General features: G+C 42.2%; 1 protein-coding gene across 2 annotated transcripts in view; it reads right to left on the bottom strand.

Moving 5' to 3' along the window:
• SLC9A9 (solute carrier family 9 member A9) overlaps window positions 1–20,395 on the bottom strand; it is a 652,914-nt gene that overhangs the window by 219,644 nt on the left and 412,875 nt on the right. For both annotated transcript variants that reach the window (XM_004003282.5, XM_042235926.2), the window contains exon 12: window positions 168–321. In XM_004003282.5, coding sequence (XP_004003331.2) covers window positions 168–321 — 154 coding nt within the window. The remainder of the gene's footprint in view (window positions 1–167; window positions 322–20,395) is intronic.

Genomic DNA, 20,395 nt, shown 5'->3' with positions numbered 1-20,395 from the left:
TTGGTGATCAGTCATATTGTTTCACCTTGTCATTGAAGGTTGACTTGACCCCAGGGAAAGTAAAGGCACACCCAGGCCACTGTACTTTTGGCCAGTCAGCAACATCTGAAACAGAATAGCATAATCATACTTCATAGTGATGTCCTCTGTTAGGCAGTGTCACCCACCTGATCTGAAGCCAAGTCAGCATGGGGGTTGTTCCTCCTCCGAATATCCAGACTGTGAAGAACACGAGGAGCAGCGTGGTGGTAAACATCATTTGCTTCGGCTGAGATTCTGTGCTCCGAATAGCTAAGGCAAAGGCTATCGCTCCTCGCAAACCTTACAGGGAAACACCAAAGGAAGAAAAGTAAACATCTATACAAGTGTCATACTCATTTCATTGAATTTATATTTACCATGTACTGACAAACGCAACTTCTTTTTAAAATTAAACTTTTAATTTTGAGATAACTGTAGACTCACCTGTAGTTGTAAGAAATAATAGGGACTTACTGCATGCCTGTTCCTCATTTCCTCCCCAAAGACAACATCTTGCAAAACTCAAGTAACAACATCACAACCAGGATTTTGACACTGATACAGGCAAGATTCAGTACATTCCCATCACTGTAAAGATCCCTCATGTTACCCTTTATAAACACACCTGCTTTTCTCCCACACACTTCCTCCTTAACATCTGGCAACCACTAATCCACTCTCCTTTTCTATAATTTTGCCATTTCGAGAATGTGATATAAATGGAATTGTAAAGTAGGTAGCCTTTTGGAATTGGCTTTTTTTTTTCACCCAGCCTAATTCCCTGGATACTCATCCAGGTTGTCAAATGTATCAGTAGTTCGTTTCTTTTCACTGTTGAGTGGTAAGAATTTCCATGGTATGCATGTTCCACAGTTTGTTTGTTAAAGACTGTCTGGGTAGTTCTTGGTCTTGGCTGTTACAAAAAGGGCTGCTGTGTATGTGAACATAAGTTTTCAATTCTCTGAGATAAATTCCCAGGAACAATCACTGAGTTATATGGTATTTGCATGTTTTTAAAAGAAATTGCCAAACTTTTCCAGAAGGGCACTACCATTTTACAATCCCAGCAGCAACATATGAGCCATCCAGTTTCTCTGCATCCTTATCAGCCTTTAGTGTTGTCTCTGTTTTAAATTTTGGTCATTCTGATAGCTTACAGGGACTGTAATTTCCATTTTCTGAATGGAATTTAATATTTTATTCTTGTTTTTAATTGGAGGATGATTGCTCTACCTCATTGTGTTGGTTTCTGCCATACATCAACATGAATCAGCTATAGGTATATACATGTTCCCCACCCTACCTTGGGTATTGAATATTTTTTAATGTGCTCATTTGTTATCTGTATACCTGCTCAGGTGAAATGGCTCTTCGAGTCTTTATCTCATTTTCTCATTGAATGGTTGGATTTTTTGATTGTGAAATTTTGAGAGTTCTTTATATATTCTAGATAATAGTCCTCTGTTGGCTATACAGTTGGCAAATATTTCCTCCCACTTTGTAGCTTTCTATTGATGACCTTTAATCTGTTGATATTTCTTTTTATGAATCATCTATTTGCAGTCAAGTCTATGAACTACTAGCTCAGCAGGTAAAGAATCCACCTGCAATGCAGGAGCTGCCAGTTTGATTCCTGGGTTGGGGAAGAGCCCCTGGAGAAAGGATAGGCTGTTAAAAGATGCTTACTCCTTGGAAGGAAAGTTATGACCAACCTAGACAATATATTAAAAAGCAGAGACATTACTTTGTCAACAAAGGTCTGTCTAGTCAAGGCTATGGTTTTTCCAGTAGTCATGCATGGATGTGAGAGTTGGACTATAAAGAAAGCTGAGCGCCAAAGAACTGATGCTTTTGAATTGTAATGTTGGAGAAGACTCTTGAGAGTCCCTTGGACTGCAAGGAGATCCAACCAGTCCATCCTAAAGGAGATCAGTCCTGAGCGTTCATTGGAAGGACTGATGTTAAAGCTGAACTCCAATACTTTGGCCACATGATGCGAAGAGATGACTCATTTGAAAAGACCCTGATGCTGGGAAAGATTGAGGGCAGGGGGAGAAGGGGACGACAGAGGATGAGACGGTTGGATGGCATCACTGACTCAATGGACATGAGTTTGGGTAAACTCCAGGAGTTGGTGATGGACAGGGAGGCCTGGGGTGCTGCAGTCCATGGGGTTGCAAAGAGTCAGAGATGACTGAGCAACTGAACTGAAGTGAACCCACTCTAGTATTCTTGGTCTGCCCTGGTGGCTCAGACAGTAAAGAATCCGCCTGTAATGCGGGAGACCTGGGTTCGATCCCTGGGTTGGGAAGATCCCCTGGAGGAGGGCATGGCAATCCACTCCAGTATTCTTGGATGGAGAATCCCATGGACAGAGGAGCCTGGCAGGCTACAGTCTAGGGGGTCGCAAAGACTCAGACACGACTGAGCAACTAAGCATGGCACTGAGAACTCTATATTAGCTCTAGGTCTCAAAGATTTTCCTCTATGTTTTAAATTTTTTTCTAAAGTTACATAGCTTTACATTTTACATTTAAGTCCATGCTCATTTTAAGTTAATTTTGGCATAAGCAGTGAGTTTTAGGTTGAGAGTCTTCTTTTTTTTCTTTTCTTTCCATGGATGTTTAATTGCTCTATTGAACTGCTTTTGTACCTTTTTCAAAAATCAGTTTGGTGTATTTGTTGGCTCGATTCCTAGGTTCTCTATTTTGTGACATTGATCTGTGTGTCTATTCCTATTCTGATGGTATACTGTCATGATTATTGGAGGTATATGGTAGGACTTGATATCAGGTAGAGTGATTCTTACTTTTCATTTTCAAAATTATTTTAAATACTCTACCATACAATTAAAAAAATATTGTCTGTATTTACCAAAAAAAGTCTTTCTGGGTACACATAATTTTTGGAAAAATCAAATGTGTTAGACAACAAGGAAAACCAAGCTTATGGATCACTGAAAATGAGTAAATAATTAAATAACAGTTAAGAATTCCTCCAGACTGAGAACATACTTTTACAAAGTCTATAATCTGAACCGATGTATTAAAATCTGATTTTTTGCTTCATTTTTCCTCTTTAATAATAATATGCTAATTGAATTTTTATGAATCCACATTAAATATATTTGCAAGAGGTTAAAGAAGATTAAATGTGAACATTTCAAATAAAAATGGGATGGTAATATAAAAACAGATGTAGACTTTGAAGAGTAAATAAAAGGACAAGTAGTGAAATAAAAAATGTTAAAATGGAAAATTTGTCTTGGGTAACACAAGACTTATAAGAGATTTACAGGCTCTGTAATACCAAATAATAGGGCAAATAAACATTTATAATGACAGCAAGTATAAGTCAAAGGTAGTGATTTTGTTACTTTTATAGGAAGGTTTAAGTCACATACATAAAATTTAATGGTCTATTTTTTAAAGTATTTGTTGTATCACCTAAGTTTCTAAATTTCTAAATCTGTATTCATACATTAAAAGATTTTTAGAAATTGGATACAGGATAGGATGAGGAAAACTGTTAACTATCTTGGTTTTTATCCTTGGGTTCCCAACTAAACATAATACTCCTTTCTTATCTCCACGCTGAGTATATACAAGAGACAAGTGGCATAAGACAAGATTCAGAGAATTAGACTAGGGAGACTTAATATATTTTTGCCTGAAACAAGGAAGTCTGAGAAAGAGAGAGGAACATGTACTCTGATTATAAAATTACCTTCAAGGAACAAAATGTAATGGAAGAAGAAAATTATTCTAAATCTCCATGTAGACAAGGAAATGGCCTGAAGATAAGGAAGATAACATTTGAAGTAGACATTAATAAAAAAAAGTTCTTATACATCAGAATTCTGAACACTTATATGGCTATATTCAAGAAGAAAAGTTCCCCACCAGAGATGTTCATGCATTTAGACCCAGCTGGGAAGAAGAGAGTGAAGATCTTAATAACCCTTATTACTGGAGAATATTTCAATAATGTTCTCTCCAGGAAATACAAATGGTGTCATTAGGGAATGAGAACAGAAGGAAACAGTTTTGCAACAGCTTTCTATATCTGAGGAGAAAATGTATAGGTTAAGGTAAAGCTCCTAACAGTGTTTAATCAGGACAAGATTGGAGACAAAAGGTGGTATTTTCGTTTTCTTTCTCTCAAGCTCCTATTGCCAGAAATGTCCACAAAAAGGCATTACCCTAAATGAAGTGGTATGTGTTAGAAATATTGAAGTGATGAGAATCAAAGTATTTGTTTTCATTTTATTGAATATTTGCATATATGTATGTGTGTATTTGTTTGGGTTTTGTTCTGTTTTGGTTTTACTTTGAATTTTGTGATAAAGAAAAGAATAGAGACTAGAATACAGGTTAAAACATGCTATATCACACTTATTGTAAATGTTTCATGTTAGTTATCAAGGACAAGGAAGAACGTAATCATTTATCTTCCTAAAATTGCTATTATGTTAAACTAGCATAACTAGGCTCTTAAATCTAAATTATCTATACCTGAGCAGTTCTTGACCTAAAGATATACTCAAAATATATTATTCTGACTTCTAAAATATCTGTACTCTATACATAAAACTATATTTACATGAGATGCAATATAGAGATCTCATAAAGAGAAAAAAAATGCAGCCACTGTCTTGTATTTATACTTGTGACATACTAAGAAACAACTCCAAGATGGCTCTATAAGAGGAGGTCTTCTCCATACAATGACCACCTAAAAGGTGTGTCACACTTTGCTGTGTGTGTTGCAAATATGGCCCATCCCACATTTGAGATGGAGGCTTCTGCAGCGGCTCAGTGGTAAAGAATCCACTTCCAATGTAGGAGATGCTGGTTGGATCTCTGGTTTGGGAAGATCCCCTGGAGGAGGAAATGGCAACCCCCTCCAGTATCCTTGCCTGGGAAATCCCATGGACAGAGGAGCCTGGGGGGCTACAATCCATGGGGTCACAAGAGTCAGCCACAACTGAGTGACTAAACAACAACAACACGTGAGATGACTTGGTAGCACGGGAAGCACGGAAATGAGAAAGGTGAGGTCACTAAGTGGACAAAGTGAAGCTCATTTAGAACATTAGATGGGGACGGCTATCTATATCTCACTCATCCTTTGTGATTGCCAAAGTTACTGATCACACATTTAGAGCCTAGACAATTGTCAAATCAATGGTCACTCATTGCTTCATTCAATACATACATCTCTTAGTGTCTTCAGTTTGGTTCAGTTCAGTTCAGTCACTCAGTCGTGTCCTACTCTTTGCGACCCCATGAATCACAGCACGCCAGACCTCCCTGTCCATCACCAACTCCCGGAGCTCACCCAGACTCACGTCCATCGAGTCAGTGATGCCATCCAGCCATCTCATCCTCTGGCGTCCCCTTCTCCTGGCCCCCAATCCCTCCCAGCATCAGAGTCTTTTCCAATGAGTCAACCCTTCGCATGAGGTGGCCAAAGTACTGGAGTTTCAGCTTTAGCATCATTCCTTCCAAAGAAATCCTAGGACTGATCTCCTTCAGAATGGACTGGTTGGATCTCCTTGCAGTCCAAGGGATTCTCAAGAGTCTTCTCCAACACCACAGTTCAAACGCATCAATTCTTTGGCGCTCAGCTTTCTTCACAGTCCAACTCTCACATCCATACATGACCACAGGAAAAACCATAGCCTTGACTAGATGGATCTTAGTCGACAAAGTAATGTCTCTGCTTTTGAATATACTTAGTGTCTTAGTCTGACATAATAAAATGTCATGGTTTGGGTAGCTTCAACAATAGAAAATATTTGTCACAGTTGTGCAAACCAGGATGTCTATAATCAGGCTGCCAGCATGGCCAGGTTCTAGTAAGAGTTTTCTCTCTGGCTTGCAGAAGGCCACCTGCGTGCCATGCAAGAGCAAGCTCAGTTGTTGTGGTGTCTTTTCTTCGAAGGATCTTACTTCCATCATAGGGGCTCTACCCTCATAACCTCATCTAATTGTCTCCCAAAGCCTGTCTCCAATTAGCATCATATTGGAAGTCAGGGCTTCAATTTATGAATTTGTATGTGTGTGTATGCTCAATTGCTTCAGTTATGTCCAACTCTTTGGAACTCTATGGACTGTAGCCCACCAGGCTTCTCTGTTCATGGGATTCTCCAGGCAAGAATACTGGAGTGGATTGCCGTGCCCTCCTCCAAGGGATCTTCTGGACCCAGGGATAAACCTGCATCTCCTGCATTGGGCAGGCAGGTTCTTTACCACTAGTGCCACCTGGGAAGGAGACACATTTCAGTCCATAGCAGTATGTGTTGATTATCTGCTATTTGGAGGTTCTGGGCACACTTAACTTCTTCACACCATGGATTTGGGAAACAGAGGACTTTAGGATTGAAATAAATTACTTAGGCTACTAGCAAAATACTAGAAATTAAAGATTAGTATTCACTTAGGTGTTTCTTTTAGCTAAACACTCTTTGCAAAGAACACATGTCATTTTGCTTAGAAACCAGGAAATTCTAAACTCATTGTCAAAACCTGTTTTGTTTTGTTTTATGGGTACTTTGACTCTTTGGATTTACTTTTCTTTTTCTCTTTGTTTTGGCCGACTAATTGACATAATTCTATACTTTTGGGGGTTGATAGACTCTATCATTTTATTTTAGAAGGGTTTACTGTTCAGAGACTTGACATATTTCACATACTCAGTTGGAAAGTTAGCATCATCTTGGGAAATAAAAGAATTACCTGCAATTAAATGTGGTTTCATTTAAAATTGGCCTCTAAGGGATTCTTATGTTAATTATGTTGATGTTCTATTCATAACAATAGAAGACTATTGAACAAAGGAATGCTTTTGGGCAAGGACCCCTGCTGCAGCAAATGTGCAGCTTCCTGTTTATCTTTAAACAGCAAAAGTGAAACTTGATCTATTATAAATTTGCAGATGTGTTCTGAACAGGGTGAAGGTCATATACAGCTACATTTAAGTCACAAGAATACAAGTACCCCTGAAGGCATTTGTACTGAAAGTGCAAAGCAACAGTCTAAACCTAAATGTTTATTAAGGACTCACTCTGTGCTACATGTTACCCAAGATAGAGTAGGGGGAAGCAATGATGAGGAAGCTCAGGATCCTGTATTCCAGGGCTTGTGGTCCTACAAAAATGACTCTCTTTTAACAGGTTAACTATGACAAAGTGTATCAGATGCATACATGTATGCTCAGTCTTGTCCGACTGTTTGTGACCCCGCGGACTCTAGCCCACCAGGCTCCTCTATCCATGGAATTTTCCAGGCAAGAATACTGGAGTGGGTTGTCATTTCCTCCTTCAAGGGATCTCCCTGACCCAGGGATTGAACCCCTCATCTCTTGCATCTCCTGCATTGGCAGGCAGATACTTTACCAACTGCACCACCTGGAAAGCCCATCAGATGTATGAAAAGTATGCTTTGCATGTATACCCTGATGAAGAAAAAGATAAGACTGCTAAACTGCATGAGGGCCCAAATTATGGCATTTGCAACAAATGCGCAATGTTTAAGACACTGAATTCAATGGTGGGCTAAAAGAGATCTTTGCATACCTGATTTTCTATACTTGAATCATTTTTCTCCCATTCAGATTTTCTCTAGTTCTTTCTTCTATAACTCTCACCCAAATTTCACCTAATTCCCACTCATCTTCAGAGCTCAGCTGAGCCTCTGATTTCTCTATGAAGCCTCCTCTGAGATCTGGGCCTGGATTAGGCTAACTGACATTCCTAGTACTACTAGCTGAGATTGGTCTAGGGGATTTATGACATTACACTGTAATTGGCTAGCTGTGTGTTTATGCAGACACAGCAATGCCAAGCTCATAAAAGATCAGTTAATGGATGAATGTTCTGATTCTTCATGGTTTCAGATTACATGGAAAAGTGAAAAGTGATTGATACCTCTTAGTTTAGTGGAGTAGTTGAGTTTCTACAAGTTTGGCTTCTGCTATTTTGCTATTTATTGGCTCCTAAAGCCTCATATGGGCTTCCCTGGTGGCTCAGAGGTTAAAGCATCTGCCTCCAATGCAGGAGACCCAGGTTTGATCCCTGGGTCGGGAAGATCCCCTGGAGAAGGAAATGGTAACCCACTCCAGTATTCTTGCCTGGAGAATCCCATGGATGGAGAAGCCTGGTAGGCTACAGTCCATGGGATCGCAAAGAGTCGGACACGACTGAGCGACTTCACTTCACTTTAAAGCCTCATACTGAGAGTCAAAAGACCTGGAATTTGTTCCTAGGTTGCATGATCATAAGCAGATTGCCTTATCTGAATCTGTGCTGTCTCATCACTAAATGGAGGTTTTAAGACTAGCTTATAGTCTTTAGTCAGGAGTACACATCACAATCAGCTGTGAAACTTAAACATGTATGAGTCATTCATGTCACTGTCCTAACTCTAGAGATTTGTATCCAGCAGAGAATGAGTCCTCTGACAGCAAAGACTCCTCTTCCTCCCTCTGTATCACCTTGGTCCAAGGTCCATCACAGCACATTCTGACTGTGCCCCGACTGACTCTCTGGTCTCTTAGCCTCACATCTTTCACCCTTTCCTCCTTCTAAACTATCAATGTTCCTCTAAACAATTTCCTCAAAATCTAACTTTATGAGGTGCTAATTGTAAGGTATAGCTCGGGCCGAGGCAGAAAAGGAAAGACAACCTCAACAGAAGTAGGTTACCTTTATTCAGGCAAGGAGGGGTGACAGTTGGCCTAACCACCAGGCTGAGCGCCCAGAGGGATCAGGGAGGCTTCATATTTATAGGGAGGTTTGTGGAAGCGATAAGGGAAACTTAATCAGGCAGGATGTTTTGGGCATTCTTTAGTTGAGATGGCATTTGTAGTTGGGCAGGGGGTGATAAGTCTTCTGGGCAGGTAGGGGGTGGAAGGTTTCTGGACAGGGGGTGATAAGTCCCAGATAGATGCAACCGGCCTGGAGCATCAGGGTGGGACCTAAGGTCCTGTTTTGTTTTCTCCCAAGTTAGATGATTCAGCAAGGGCCTTTGAGACTGTTGTTTTCTTTTCTAGGCCCAAAGACTCCTTCAGTAATCTGATCCAGCGACCATAAGTGGTTTCCTACAGCCCATAGAAACCCCTCAGTCAGAATTTCAACCCCTCTTTCCTTGTCTGCCTTCTCTCTTTCACTGAGAGCTTTGCATACCAACAAGGTGGTCTTCTTTCCTTCTTTCTCCCCAGAAATAATTGTTATTCTTGCCTCTATGCCATGGGGCTTTCCAGGTGGCTTAGTGGTGAAGAACCCACCTGCCAGTGCAAGAGAAGCAGGGGATGCAGGTTCATCCCTGGGTCAGGAAGATCCCCTGGAGAAGGAAATGACAACCCACTCTAGTATTCTTGCTTGGGAAATCCCATGGTCAGAGGAGCCTGGCGGGCTACCGTCCATGGGGCCTCAAAGAGTTGAGCATGATAGGGCAACTGAGCATGCACTTTGCAATGATCCTACTGTTAAGCCCATAATTAACTTTTTTCTGCTTCTATACCAACACCATGACGTTTTTCTGGAATACTCCAGGCCATATTGCTCTCTCTTTCTAAGAAATCCTATAAAACATATTGTTCATGCCACTCATATTATTAAATGATAGTCTGAGATGAATCAGTAGTTTAATGTGATCTATTCTTTATTCTCAATTATTAATCTTTTAAAAGGTTGGGATTACAACTTCTTTACACAGCTTTATATCTCTCATAGTATTCAAACCATGAAACTCAGTGAATGCTTTTAAATTGAATGTTTGCAATGGCTTTAAACTCTGGAGGTATGAGGGGCTTTTTCATTCATTTGGGCTCCAGGGGATAACAGAAAGCAAGAGATAGTTTCTGCCTTAAAGGGGCTTCCAGATTAGTTTAAAAGAGAGGCAAAAAGTAATATGTGAAGAAAACAAAAGTATGGTAAGAAGATAAAGGATGTATTTATGTGAAGTGTGGGAATTTTTAAGGTGATTGGGAAAGCCACTTTGGTTAGGTGACATTTGAGCATAGACCCTAATGAGGGCGAGACCATGTGTGCATCTGGAAGAAAACACTTCAGGCTCCCGGAATAGTAGGTGCAAAGGCCCTGAGGCAAGGATGTGCCTGATACATTCACATAGCAACAAAGGGGCCGATGTGGCTAGAACAAGATGAATGGGGGGCAAGTTTGGGGAGAGAGTGGAAGGAGATAACATCAAAGAGGTAACTGAGCCAGATCATGCTTGGCTCTTGAGCAGCATGGCTTTTGGATTTTATTTTGAGATGGAGAACTTCAGGAAGGTTTTTGGCAGGGTCGTGATATGATCTATTCTATGCTCAAAATGATCCCTCTGGCTCTGAAAAATAGATCTTCAGATTGGAGGCAGAAGGTCAGTGAGAAGGCTGCTGCATAATCCATGTGAGAAGTAAAAGTGGATTAGAACAGAATGGTAGCATCATAAGTGCTGGAATAATGTCAAAGGCTGACGATATTTGATGATGAGTTTGTCGAGGAGTATGAAAAGATGAGAGAACTCCAAGAACTTAAGGCCTGTGCAATGGGAAGAATTGAGGAAAATTCTGTGAGAAGAGCAGATTTGGGTGTCTAGGGGAGATCAAGGGATATATTCCAGCCCTGCAAAATCCAAGATGCCTAGTAGTCATATAAGTGCAGAGGTTGAGCAGGTGGTTGGATCTAAGAGTCTGGAGTTCAGGGGAAAGGTCTTTTTACTGGAGAGAGTAAGAAGACAGGAGGAAAGTTTAGAGTGGGAAGATTAAGCTTATTTTGAGCCATGTGTTATCTTGTTTCAAGGCCTCTGTGCTGCTCCTCCCACTCGGAGGTGTGCTCCTAGGCTTTCTTCATCTCCCCTTCCTAAATTCCCCTTAGTTTCCCCTATGCCCTGCTGCTCATCATCTCAGGCCTCAGAAAGGCTGTCATGATCCTGCCATCTAAGTGCCCTCCAATTTAATCCAGGTCTTTTTTTTTTTTTTTTTTTGCCTGTCATTTATTACAGTTACACCATTTGAATTTTTATGCCCACTCCAGTATTCTTGTCTGGAGCATCCCATGGACAGAGGATCTTGGCAGGCTATATAGTCCATAGGGCCACAAAAAGTCAGATACGAGTGAAGTGACTTATCATGCAAGCAAGCATTGGATAAAAGCATGAGAGAATGGATGAGGGAAAGGTCATACTTTGCATCTGAAGCACAAGTGGAACCCAAAGGAAAATGAGTAGTTGGGCAGGGATGCAGAAATGTCCCTGAGAAACTGACCCATTCTTTAATCCAAATATCCCTGAAATGAGTTATTTTGCCACATTTCTTTCCTTTTGGGAAATTCTGTGCCATCCCCTTTTCCTCTTCACTTCAAGTACTGTGAAGGGATTGATTTCAAAGATTTAACACATTCTTATCATTAATTTGATAAATCAAACCATAGTTTGGATCTAAGATTGAATTATGCATTGCTTTTACCGTTGCTGAAGTCCCATGACCTTGCAAAGGGTAACTACTTTCAGCAAAATTGTCAGTCTGGTTTCAAAATACATTTTTCCAAGATAGTACCACCTTGTTACACAGTCCCATTTTCAGTTCAACATCATTTTATCACATGGAAGCGAAACCAACAGATTGTTTCAGTGAAAAATCCTTCTGCATTCAAAAATAAATTGAGTTTTTCTGGAAACTAAGCCTGTGTCAGACAAGCAGAACCTTCTTTCCTTCATCTCTCTACCTGAACTTGAAGCATTTAAACCTAAGGCCACTAAGGAATGCGCTGTAACTTTAGTATATTTTTGCATAAAATGAAGTTTGTTTTTGGACACCTTAGGCAGCCAGGAAGGGTAACTGTCAGAAGGATTAGCTCTGTCACAGCTCTGAGTCTACATGCTTAGATCCTCTGGCTTTGGAAGCTTATTTTTAAGTAAGAAAGGTGGATGTAGGAAACTGTGGAATAATCCTTGCCACTAGCTGAAAACTTCAATGGAGGGTTTCAAGAGAAAGGCTGACAGAGACCAGAAGAAAGTCCACCTCTGTGAGGAGTAGCACCCAACTTATGGCCAGGATGTGTTCAAGGATCAACTCATAAGTTTTCTGTTTGACCAGTGGTTCTCATCTTGGGTGATTTTGTCCCTCAGAGACTATTTGGCAATATCTAGGGACATTTATTGGAGAAGGCAATGGCACCGAATACTCCAGTACTCTTGCCTTAAAAATTCTGTGGACAGAGGAGCCTGGTAAGCTTCAGTCCATGGGGTCGCGAAGAGTTGGACATGACTGAGCGACTTCACTTTCACTTTCATGCATTAGAGGAGGAAATGGCAACCCACTCCAGTGTTCTTGCCTGGAAAATCCCAGGGATGGGGGAGCCTGGTGGGCTGCTGTCTATGGGGTCGCACAGAGTCGGACATGACTGAAGCAACTAGCAGCAGGGACGTTTATGGTTTGTCTACAACTGGAAGGTGGGAGGCACTACTGTTAGTTTAGTGGGTAGAGCCCAGGTGAAAAGTGAACGTGTTAGTTACTCAGTCATGTCTGACTCTTTGTGACCCCATGGACTTGCCAGGCTCCTCTGTCCATGGGATTTCCCAGGCAAGAATACTGAAGTGTGTTGTCATTTCTTTTTCCAGCGCATCTTCTTGACCCAGGGATTGAACCTGTGTCTCCTGCATTGCAGCTGGATTCTTTACCATCTGAGCCATCATGGAATCCCTGGGCAGAGCCTACCATGTATAAGACAGACACCAGAAAAAGCAATAATCTGTCCCCAAACTCAATATACAAAAAACAAGGATCATGTCAGCCAGTCTCATCACTTCATGGTAAATAGATGGGGAAGCAATGGAAACAGTGACAGATTTTATTTTCTTGGGCTCAGAAATCATTGCAGATGGTGATTGCAGCCACGAAATTAAAAGATGCTTGCTCCGTGGAAGATAAGCTATGACCAACCTAGACAGCATATTAAAAAGCAGAGACATTACTTTGCTAACAAAGATCCATCTACTCAAAGCTATGATTTTTTTCCAATAGTTATGTATGGATGTGAGAATTGGACCATAAAGAAGGATGAGTGCTGAAGAATTGATGCTTTTGAACTGTGGTATTGGAGAAGACTCTTAAGAGTCTCTTGGACTAATATTGATCTTATTCCTACTGCAAGGGGCTATTTTAGCAAAGATAGCTCTCTGTCCACTGGTATCCATAGTATCCAGGATATGTATCCATGTATGTCCACTGGTATCCATTGGATGCTGCTCTAACTGCATGAACTATATTTGCTAGCATCTCTTGCAGCTAGGAATAGCTATAAAACTGCTTCTCACCAGGGAAATGAGACCAGAGGTGAGGCATGTCATTTCTGGGTCAAGGCTTTTAAGAAACAGCTGTTCCTACCCTGGTCTCTCTTTCCCTTTCCACCAGCTAGTTGTAAGTTATGATAAGGCCCTATAGCAGTGGTTCCCAAACTTTAAGTACACCAGAATTACCTAGAGGACCTGTTCATTCTGAGACTGTTGGGCTCAACACCTAGAGTGTTTTATTCAGGGGGTTTGTGGTAGGGCCTGAGGATCTGCATGTCTAACAAGTTTCTGGGTGTTGCTGATATTGCTGGCCCAGGTACTACATTTTAAGAACCATTGTCTTAGGGGATTATGATGGAAGGAGCTTGGTAACATCTGAATCACCATCTGAAGGAGAGGCATCCATCCCCCACCCCTATGTTAATATTGTGGGGAACTTCTCAAAAGAAGGAGGAGGCTACACTAAAACAAGCCTTAACTCAACCACCTGCCATGAGGTTGCCATACACAGAAAAAGCCTTCCAACTTTATGTCCACAAAACAGAAGGAATAGTCTTAGGAGTGCTAACTCAAATGTTGGGACCTGAGCTCAAGCTTGTAGCTTACTTATCCAAGAGGCTTGACCCAACCACCTGAGGCTGGCCTCCCTGCCTTTGAAATCTTGCAGCTATTGCAATCCTGGTAGAAGATGCTTTAAAACTCTCTTTGGGGGGCAAACTAACTATTTTTATCAGCCACCAAGTGAAACAACTCTTAAATGGGAGAGGCCATTCATGGATGTCTGATCAAAAAATCCTCAGATATCAAGTAGTGCTGATGGAAAATCTAGGCCTCACTATATCCCCCTGTGAGGTTCTTAACCCAGCCACCCTCCTGCCTACCCCCGAGGGCTCTCTCCCCTTTCACACTTGCCTAGAAACCTTGGACCATTGGATAAAACCCCGAGAGGGATTGTCACAAGATCCTCTGACCAATCCTGAGGAAATCTGGCACATTGATGGAAGCAGCTTTGTCTTGGATGGAAAAAGAAGAGCTGGATATGAAGTAGTCTCCAATTTTGAGACCATAGAGGCTAAGCCTCTGCCACCAGGTACTTCAGCCCAATTAGCTGAGCTCATAGCCCTGACTCGAGCTTTAGAGCTGGAAAAAGGAAATAGAGTCGCCATTTACACTGACTTCAAGTATGCCTTTCTGGTGCTACATGCATATGCTGCTATTTGGAAAGAAAGAGGCCACTTGACCACCCAAGTGTCCCCAATCAAATATGGTGATCAAATCCTTAGGCTCTTGGAGGCAGTCCATCTGTCCGCTGAGGTTTCAGTCTCCCATTGTACAGGACATCAAAAAAGGAGCACAGAAGTGGCATGAGGGAAACAAGCAGCTGGTCAGGCAGCTAAGAGAGCAGCATTACAGAACAATGACCTAATAGGGGTTGCCTATTAGGTCATTAGCTCCACAGACTAATTTGCCAGGGAACCTCCAAAGAAAGTTAGTTAACTCCTTACATACCACCACTCATTTAGGGGAGAAAGCCCTCCAAAGATTAATAGAAAGGTCCTTCAGAGGAACAGGCCTCCAAATGACTAAAAGGGAAGTGGTCTCCTTTTGTCCCACTTGCCAATTAAATAACCCCCAAGGAGCTCGAAGACCCCAGCTGGCCCAGCCCGTCCAATGATGTGGTATCTACCCAGGAGAGGACTGGCAGATGGACTTCACCCAGATGCCAGTTTCTCTGGGTATAAATACCTATTAGTCATGATAGATACATTCACAGGATGGATTGAAGGCTTTCCCACCTGGACTGAGAAGGCTGGGGAGGTGGTAAAAAATTGCTCCATGAAATCATTCTGAGATTTGGTCTACCCAGGTCATTAAAAGTGACAATGGGACATTATTTATTCTAAGGTCACCCAAGGGGTCTCTAAAGCATCGGGCATTACTTATTATCTCCATTGTGCCTGGAGGCCTCAGTCTTCAGGAAAAGTAGACAGAGCCAATCAATTCTTAAAATCAGCGATAAAAAAGATAACCCAGAAGACCTCCCTGGGATGGAAGGAGGCTTTACCAATAGCTCTCCTCTGCACCGGTATTGCCCCTAAGGAACAGGTTGGTCTTAGTCCTTATGAGATACTATACGGGAGACCTTTTGTTTATGTCAATGACCTCTTCCTAGATCCAGAGGCTTAGACCCTCCAGTCTTATACCATAGCCATTGGACAATTCCAACAGGATATATGCTTGTGGGGTGTCAACTAGGACCCAAAAGATTCTAAAGCATCACCACTATATGCTCCAGGGACTCAAGTCTTATGTAAAGTCTGGAAAGATGGGTCCCCAAAGGCACAACTCCAGCCCATGTGGAAGGGCCCCTACCCTGTAATACTTTCTATGCCCACAGCAGTCAAGGTACCAGGACATGACCCCTGGATTCACTACTCACAAGTCAAGCTGTGGAAAAAAGCAGAAGACGACACTCAATACACCTGTGAGCCCCTGGGAAATCTCAGATACCTATTCAGAACTACAAATAGTGCCATTCTAATGAACACCGCAATTAAGTTTCTGGGGATAAGATTTCTCAGGACAGCTCTGAAGAGCCAACACAGCTTGGCAGGGGTTGTACTCCAAAACAGACAGGAGATAGATCTTCTGATCCCTGAACAAGGAGGGACTTGAGCCATCTTGAATGAGACGTGTTGTTTCTGGGTAAATACCTCCAGCTAAGTTAAAGAAAGTCTCACAGTCCTCAAGAAAAACATTCAGACCCCACAGGATCTCAAAGAATGAGCTGGAGGGTTCTCCAGGTGGCTAAAATCTCTCTTTGGGGATCATCCTGGAAATGGGAAATTTGGAGTTGGCTAATGCCCCTACTCGGAGAAGGCAATGGCACCCCACTCCAGTACTCTTGCCTGGAAAATCCCATGGATGGAGGAGCCTGGTAGGCTGCAGTCCATGGGGTCGCTAAGAGTTGGGCACGACTGAGCGACTTCACTTTAGTTTTTCACTTTCATGCATTGGAGAAGGAAATGGCAACCCACTCCAGTATTCTTGCCTGGAGAATCCCAGAGACAGAGGAGCCTAGTGGGCTGCCGTTTATGGGGTCATACAGAGTTGGACATGACTGAAGCGACTTAGCAGCAGCAGCATCAATGCCCCTACTAGTCCCTGTCATCACCATATTGATGCTGCTTGTGATTGCTCCACATATTATCAGTTGTCTAACCTATTTTGTCTCTGCCCAGGTCAACAAGCTACAACATGCAGTGCCAGTTCAACAGGGATATATAAAACCACAGAAAATATCACTCACCCTTAGATGGACACTGCTATAAGGACTCTGAGGCCTGAGACTCGCAAGAAGGGGAGACCTAATGCCCCTCGCTGTCCCAGTTCAGCATGAAGTAGCAGAAAGACCTTGATGCCCCTATTCCCAAATAATTGGGCCTCCCGTCTCTTGAGGGGAGAAATGTTAGGTAGTTAGAATAGGAAAAAGGAGTCCAGAATGGTGGTGGCTAAAAGACAAGGAAGGGAAAAGCCCTCAAAAATAGAACAAAGGAAGGTCCAAGGACTGGAGTGGGGACCTCAGGTAAAACAAACAGCACTCCTGGCTAGCCCAATTTATATAGGGCAGGCCCAGGGGGAGGAGAAAAAACATATTATAAGAGGAGCCTACTTTGGGCTCCTCTTTGGGCTGGGGGCCTCTCTTCTCTTCATGTCTTTTGGGTTGGCATGCCCTTATGCCTTGAGGATGTATTTTCCTTTACTTTCTAAATAAAACTGAGCTGTAACACAGAGCCGTAACACTCGTCCATCTGAGAGCTGTAACACTGGTCCGTTGCTTCAAATTTTTGTTGTGACAAGACAGAACCGAGGAAATGATATACTCCCCCAGCAATATCAACCCTGATCTGTGACTTGAATGAGAGAGGATTTACTGCAATGGTTCAAGAACTGAATTTGGGGAGACTGTGTGCTCCCAGAGTTTAGCCTACCAGAGGATTCTGTATATCTGCTTACCCCATGTCTCTCTCCCCTTATATGTCTCTGCAGAATCACAGGTGTTTTCTTAACAGATGAGGAAATATGGGTTAGGAGAGATGGAGGGGCCAAGGTTACATAGTAAATGGTATGACTAGTTATTCAATCTGCATTTCATTCTCCCGACCGAGCATGTAACCCATAACAAAGATGAAAAATCATGATTCTCTTAAGAATTTGAATTTTTAGGAAAGATGTGAAGAAGAAAATCGTCTTCCCTTTCCTAGGCAGATCAACCTGAGGCAACATTTGGAAAAAGATATTTTGCCTTTTGCTCCCTCCTCAGTTCTTTCTGTGCCTTCTTTCTCAGTCTCTGTCTCCCTTTCCCCACATCACTGCCACTGTGCTGCTCCCCGACCCCCACCTGAGCCCAAGCCACCCTATGCTAACACGATAGGTTTCTGACTTTCCAGTCAAGACCCTCATTTCCCCATGCAGCCAAAACGAGCTTCCTGCCAGGAAGAAAACAACTGGAAGGAAGAAATCTGCTGGGGAAAGGAAAGCACCCAGTTCTGAAGGGCTTGCTTTTTGAGACAGTTGTTAACATGTGTGCTTTCATGCTTACTTGTGGAATTGAAAACAGCTCCCTGAAGGTCCAGTGACGGTTTTCAAGCACTGAGGAACAGTTGGTGAGTGGGACTGAGGGTCTTGTCAAGGGTGGGCAAGGTGTTATTCACAGGCAGGGCACCTGCCCCGGTGTCTCCCTCTGCCCTCTCACGTGACCACAGGGCTTTAAAAGTTCCTAGTGTTTGGAAGAGGGTCAGTGGGAGGCCTGGCAGTGGGTCTGGAACCCATCCCTATTCACAGAGGTTTGGTCTGTCTGTGAAGAACTTGGTTGCCCAAACGGCTTTTGAAGGACCCCAGTATATTCAGAGTAAATGCTGAAAATTCCTAATTGACATAATGGCTCTATTGAAAATTTAGCACAAGGCATTTTCAAATGTAACTGCTTCTTGCTCATTTGCACATATAACTTACTTGAGTCAATCTTATTGACTTCTTCTGAACTCTATCCACAGAACCTGAGGGCGGAATTAGAGGGATTTATGCATGGCACAGACAGACTTATTTTTTGAGCTTGCTTTGTGTGTATCGATAGTTTTCTAAGGTTATGTCAACCTAATGTCAGAAACAAGCAAGCAATTAGGAAGCAAATTCAGGCAGAAAACAGGGGAAAACAATGTAGTCTATTTTTTTGCCTCAGTAGACAGTTTCACTTGATTAAAACTATCAGTCAGATATTTGTGATACCTGTGACACGACTGAGCGACTGAACTGAACTGAACTGTGACATACCTGAAAAGCTGAAATGATCATGTAAGTTTCCCAGATTAAATAAGATTATTTATTTTTCCATATGTTTGTAAGACCTTGTCTTGAGATATAGGGAGAGGTGACAAGCATTCTGGGTTGTCCCCTTTCATTACTCAGCATCTCTCAGGCTGGCATGCTCTTCTTGGCTTACTCTATATATAGCGTGGTTGGGTAATCTACAAGGTCTTGCCACGTTTTCACACTCAATAAATGCTTAAGTAGATAGTGACATTTTGCACGTGTCAACTTGTCCCAATTCAGTTCAGTTGCTCAGTCATGTCCGACTCTTTGCGACCCCATGGACTGCAACACACCAAGCTTTCCTGTCCATCACGAACTCCCAGAGTTTACTCAAACTCATATCCACTGAGTCAATGATGCCATCCAGCCATCTCATCCTCTGTTGTCCCCTTCTCCTCCCGCCTTCAATCTTTCCCAGGATCAGGGTCTTTTCAAATGAGTCAGTCCTTAGCATTAGGGGACCAAAGTATTGGAGTTCCAGCTTCAGCAACAGTCCTTCCAATGATTATTCAGGACTGATTTCCTTTAGGATTGATTGGTTGGATCTCCTTGCAGTCCAAGAGACTCTCAAGAGTCTTCTCCAACACCACAGTTCAAAAGCATCAATTGGTTGGTTCCCAGCTTTCTTTATAGTCCAACTCTCATATCCATACATGAAAAACCATAGCCTTGACTAGACGGACCTTTATTGGCAAAGTAATGTCTTTGCTTTTTAATATGCTGTCTAGGTTGGTCATAGCTTTTCTTTCAAGGAGCAAGCGTATTTTAATTTCATGGCTGCAGTTACCATCTGCAGTGATTTTGGAGCCCAAGAAAATAAGGTCTCTCACTGTTTCCATTGTTTCCCCATCTATTTGCCATGAAGTGATGGGACTGGATGCCATGATCTTAGCTTTCTGAATGTTGAGTTTTAAGCCAACTTTTTCACTCTCCTCTTTCACTTTCATCAAGAGGCTCTTTAGTTCTTCTTCACTTTCTGCCATAAGGGTGGAGTCATCTGCCATAAAGGAGACAGATTCTACCATAAGGGTAGTGTCCCAGAGAGGGTTACAATATATTTTCCTCACAAAAACTGTTACCTTGAGTTTCACTTTGAGTTTATAACGTTTCATCTCTTAGTGCCAGGAATAAGTTGCTGCTGGAACTAAAAGCAGAAGATCAGCAATTGTCCTTAAATGAAGGGATCGGGGGTTCTTGCCGTCCATGGGTATGTCAGTAGCATTAGCACAGGTAGGTCCTCAGCAGTGATCTGACAGTCATACCTTATTAGGAATAAAGACCTTCATCTCTGATAGAAGATTTTTCTGAGAACAGTTGCGGGTTTATATGAATCAAGTCTCTATGAAGCACTAATGGCTATCTTTTTCTGTGGTGGTTAAAGAAAATGATGGAAATTCCCAACTGTTGACTGTTTCCTAAGTGGCCGTCCCTGTGCCAGGCATTTTATATTCATTTTCTAGTTTGGTTTTCAACACTGACCAACTATGGTAAACACCATTTTACAGCCAAGAGAGCTGAGGTTTGGAGAGGGTTAACCACACCGCTTCCCATGGCTAAGACTGCTTTAAAGCATGAGCCCTCTGCATTTTACCAAAACAGTAGTTCCTATTTATGCCCTTGGGATTCTCTAGGCAACAATACTGGAGTGGGTTGCCATTGCCTTCTCCCTTAGAAAAATATTATTTTCTGCCAAATAGAGGAAT

Source organism: Ovis aries, chromosome 1, assembly GCF_016772045.2.
Source record: "Ovis aries strain OAR_USU_Benz2616 breed Rambouillet chromosome 1, ARS-UI_Ramb_v3.0, whole genome shotgun sequence".
Lineage (NCBI taxonomy): Eukaryota > Metazoa > Chordata > Mammalia > Artiodactyla > Bovidae > Ovis > Ovis aries.
Note: the sequence above shows the minus strand (reverse complement) of the source record. Positions and strands in the feature narration are given on the sequence as shown.